This window comes from Marmota marmota, unplaced genomic scaffold (assembly GCF_001458135.2).
Source record: "Marmota marmota marmota unplaced genomic scaffold, marMar, whole genome shotgun sequence".
Lineage (NCBI taxonomy): Eukaryota > Metazoa > Chordata > Mammalia > Rodentia > Sciuridae > Marmota > Marmota marmota.
This window is the reverse complement of record NW_026000102.1, coordinates 8,403,710-8,407,452: the sequence shown is the minus strand read 5'-3', so window position 1 is coordinate 8,407,452 and position 3,743 is coordinate 8,403,710. Positions and strand designations below refer to the sequence as shown.

Below are 3,743 nucleotides of genomic sequence, written 5' to 3'. Positions count from 1 at the left end.
CCCGAGCCACTTCAGCACTTCCTGAGCCCTGTGTGGCAGACTGTGAGCTGCGGGGTGCTTCTAACCATGGACTCTGACCTGCAGTCATCTTCCTCAGGGTTAGAAGCCTCTCCTCCCCATCAGACCAGGGTGCGGTTTCCTGCCTTTTTATCTGACCAGGTAAAAAGTTTACCTTAAATTTCTTACAGAGTTGTGAGCCTTCTGCCTGGTCCCTTGCCCTGGGTTTTCGCTCAGTCTTTGCCAAACGTCCTGCTCAGGACCACGCCCTGCTCTGAGGACTAGTTGCTCCCCCCCGTCCGCCCCTCTGGTGTAAGCCTCCTTTCTGGACTTGGGTTGCATCCTTCAGAGACCCTGAGCTGCAGTCCCCAGAGGAGGGCAGGCACTCCCTTCAGCTGTTCCCACTGCCAGTGCCCCTGCCCAGTTCCTTTTAAAAGGTCTCACGTCAATGTGCATGACAAGAGTGATGGCGATTCGCAGTTTACTGACCATAGGTGAAATTAATAAGTGCCTGATGTTAGAAAGGCTGGGTGGCATGTAAGGCTTGTGGAAAACAGACCCCACACAGGCATACTCAGCCCCTCTGCTGTTGCCTGGGCTGTGGAGAGGTGTCCAGGGGCAGAGGGCAGGGCTTCCGGGCCACTCTCCTGACCACCTCGTGTTGTTGCTCCAGAGTGACCGTGGCCCTCACTGTCACCCCCTGTGCAGACTTCTGGCCACAGGGCCAGGCAGCTTGCCCTGGTGTCCTCTCTCTCAAGCCTCCTGACTTGTCCCCACACCCTGGCTTTCCTGGAAGTGTCCAGTGGGCACCCCAGCCCTACTGGTACCCGCTGGGCCACAGGCACCACCATCCCAACGTGCTCCTGGGTGTCTATGAGTCCAGCCATCTCTCAGTCAAAGAACAGGCACAGGGCGGTCGGGCAGCAGTGGGTCGACTTCTCCTGGGCCCCTCGCTCCTGGGATTCACTGGCCAGATGGGGAGTTCCTCCCAGCGGGCTGGAGGGCTCTGGTGGCCCTGCAGCTGCTCCCTGAAGGTCCAGCCATCTCCACTCCCCCGTCTTCTCTCTCAACATCCCCTGGCTCCGAGGCCGGTCCCTGGAGGTCTGTTATGGGGTCTGTCCTTCAGGCCCGGTCCTGGGTTCTCCTGCCCACGGGATTCCTCCCCTCTGAGTTCTGACCACGGCACTGAAGGCTTCACTCTCACGGGGTCCTTCCTGTTCTGGAAGCACACGGCTCCTTCTGGCGGGGGCAGTTTCTCCCCCACCCCAGGCCTGCTCCCGGGGTGAACTGGCTGCTGAGGGCTGCACACCATCCCCTTTCCTCTGCTCACACCTGGGAAGCCACCCTCAGCCTCTTGGGGTCCCGTACCCCCAGCAGGGTTCCTCGGATCTACTTGGGTTCTGGGAACCAAATGGGAAGGGTCGGGGTCTCCTGGCCCGATTCTCTGCAGGCTGGCATCCCCAGCCTCTCCCAAGGAGTCTTCCCGTTCTGTGTGGGGTCTCAGGGTGCTCCCAGCTTCCGCCCTCATAGACCAGCCTGGGCTGCTGCCCTCCCCGGCTCCCTGGGCTTCCCTCCGACTGGGGTTTTACTTCTTTCCTCCTCACGGGCACTTTGTGTGGGCAGACACACAGCCTGCTCAGCTGAGAGTCTCGCTGACCTGCCCCACCTGGGAGCCTAGACTCGTGCCCCAGTCGTGGGTCCTGTGCTGTCCCTCTGTCCTGCCCACCTGCTGTAGCCTATGGCTGGCATTCTGTTAAGCTTCAGAAAGCCCTTGCCTCCCAAACTGGGTTTGTTTTGTTTTCTCAATGGTGAGGCAGAGAACTGTCAAGGAAATGACTAGAACTTCCCTGACATGTTCCCAAATTGGCCACATGTGCAAATGGGGTAGCATCCAGGGATCTGGGGCAGGCAGGGCAGTGGCCTGCGTGCAGAGGGGCCATGAAGGGCAGCAGTATGAGCTGGGAGGCCCCCTCTGGACCTCTGTTCCTCCAGACGGACACTCCCACCCCGGCAGGCCTGACGGCCACTGTCTTTACAACCAGCATCAGGGCTGTGTGCTGAGAGGCCCGGACGGTCCCTGCAGCAGAGGACTCGCCCAGCAGAGACAGAGATGGCCTCCCCCGCACTGGCCACCAGGCCCCTCAGCCACCATGGAGATGGGAGCCAGCCACAGGCAGACGCCACCGTGCGGGACTCAGGGAGGCGCCCTTCCCCGGGCAGGGTGGGCCTGGCCGCCTGCCCCATCCAAGGGCTGAGGCCTCGGGCTGCCCAAAGGCCCCGACGGGGGGGCGGGGGCCGCATCTTCCCCACGGGGCACTCACCCCCGTGTCCCCATGCCCACGCCCCACAGCCGCACCCGCTTCATCCACTGCCGGGGTCAGCCTGCTCGGACCCACATCTGCTCCAAGAGACCCAAGCGGCCCAGGATCCGGCGGTGGCCGAGTGAGTGCGGAGCCCTGCCTGCGGCTGGCTCACCCCCCTCGCAGCTCCTTCCTGGGACAGCACCCCACCCTCAGGGGGCAGATCTCAGGGGAGGGGACAAAATGCAGGGATCGGGGCGCACAGGCAGAGAGAGAGCACTGCTCTCCACCGCCTGAGCGCTCTGCCTGCCCACGCGCCACCCCGGCAGGCAGACACAGTGGGCACTGCCCCCTCACCCGGCCCCGGCAGCTCCCGTCTCCCCCAACTGACCATGGCTTCCTGGGTCACCCATGATGTCATCATGGGCATTGTGACCCCTGCCCTCTGGGTACCTCCCGGCACCACGTCTGCTCCAGGCGGCAGCCTCAAACCCCAGCCCCTCCCTGCACAGAGCTCCTGCCCGGTTGGTAAGGAGGGTAGGAATAAGGCTCCCTGCGGGCCCGGCCCCACCCCACGCCTGGCCCTAGAGGGTGGTAACTCATCCCTCTGGCGCCTACTGGCCCCCAGGCTCCTGGTCAGGTCTCTGCTGGGCTGAGGTGGGGCCCAGAGAGGCTGGAGTGAACACCCAGGAGCCCCTGAAATGGGCTGGGGTTGGAAAGGCAGAGTGGGGACCTCCTCCACAGCACTGACCCACCAATCCCCAGGCTGGGCCCATGAGAGACAGATGGGGAGCAGTGGCCAGGAGGGTCTCCCGCCTCAGCTGAGCCAGCAGGACCAGGATGCAGGTGGGCGACAGATGACCCTGAGCGGGCAGGGAGAGCCCTGTGTTCCAGGAACCTGGCCTCTGACCAGCTGCTTGCCTGCAGACCTCCTGGACAACACAGATGCTACCCGGCCCCCAGTGCCCTCCCCAGAGGGGCCCCCACTGGAGGGGGACCAGCAGTCGCCCAGCACCGGGCAGGGCCCCTTCTTCTACATCGGAGGCACCAACGGGGCGTCCATGTGAGTGGGGCGGGTGGCCCTGTCTGCCCCACACTGATGCCGGCAGTCCCCGCGCCGTCGTCCTCCGGGGACCCTTGGCCCCGGGGTCACTGCTGCCTTCACCCACAGAGTCAGTGCCTACTGCAGGAGCAGAGGCTGGCAGCGCACGCAGGACGGCCGGCGCGCGGACTGCAAGCTCAAGTGGTGTGAGGTCAAGTGCCGGGACAGCTACTGCAGCTTCCGGGAAGGTGGGGGACACCCCAGCGGGGGGCCGGGCCTCTGGGTCCTGCGGCGCTGCCCACATGCCACCCCTCCTTGTCCTGCCAGGCCAGCAGCTGCTCTTCCAGCTCCCCAACAACAAGCTGCTCACGACCAAGATCGGGCTGCTCACGGCCCTGCGGGAG

General features: G+C 64.2%; 1 protein-coding gene across 1 annotated transcript in view; it reads left to right on the top strand.

Annotated features, from left to right (window-relative positions):
- Nucleotides 1-6: 6 nt before the first annotated feature.
- Nucleotides 7-3,743, top strand: part of Ttll10 (tubulin tyrosine ligase like 10) — a gene marked incomplete at its 3' end in the record, with an annotated part of 13,274 nt that continues 9,537 nt past the window's right edge. Inside the window, 7 exon segments of the mRNA XM_048783574.1 lie at nucleotides 7-159; nucleotides 2,036-2,281; nucleotides 2,283-2,439; nucleotides 3,063-3,143; nucleotides 3,225-3,360; nucleotides 3,469-3,587; nucleotides 3,667-3,742. Of these exon segments, the coding sequence (XP_048639531.1) occupies nucleotides 67-159; nucleotides 2,036-2,281; nucleotides 2,283-2,439; nucleotides 3,063-3,143; nucleotides 3,225-3,360; nucleotides 3,469-3,587; nucleotides 3,667-3,742 (908 nt within the window).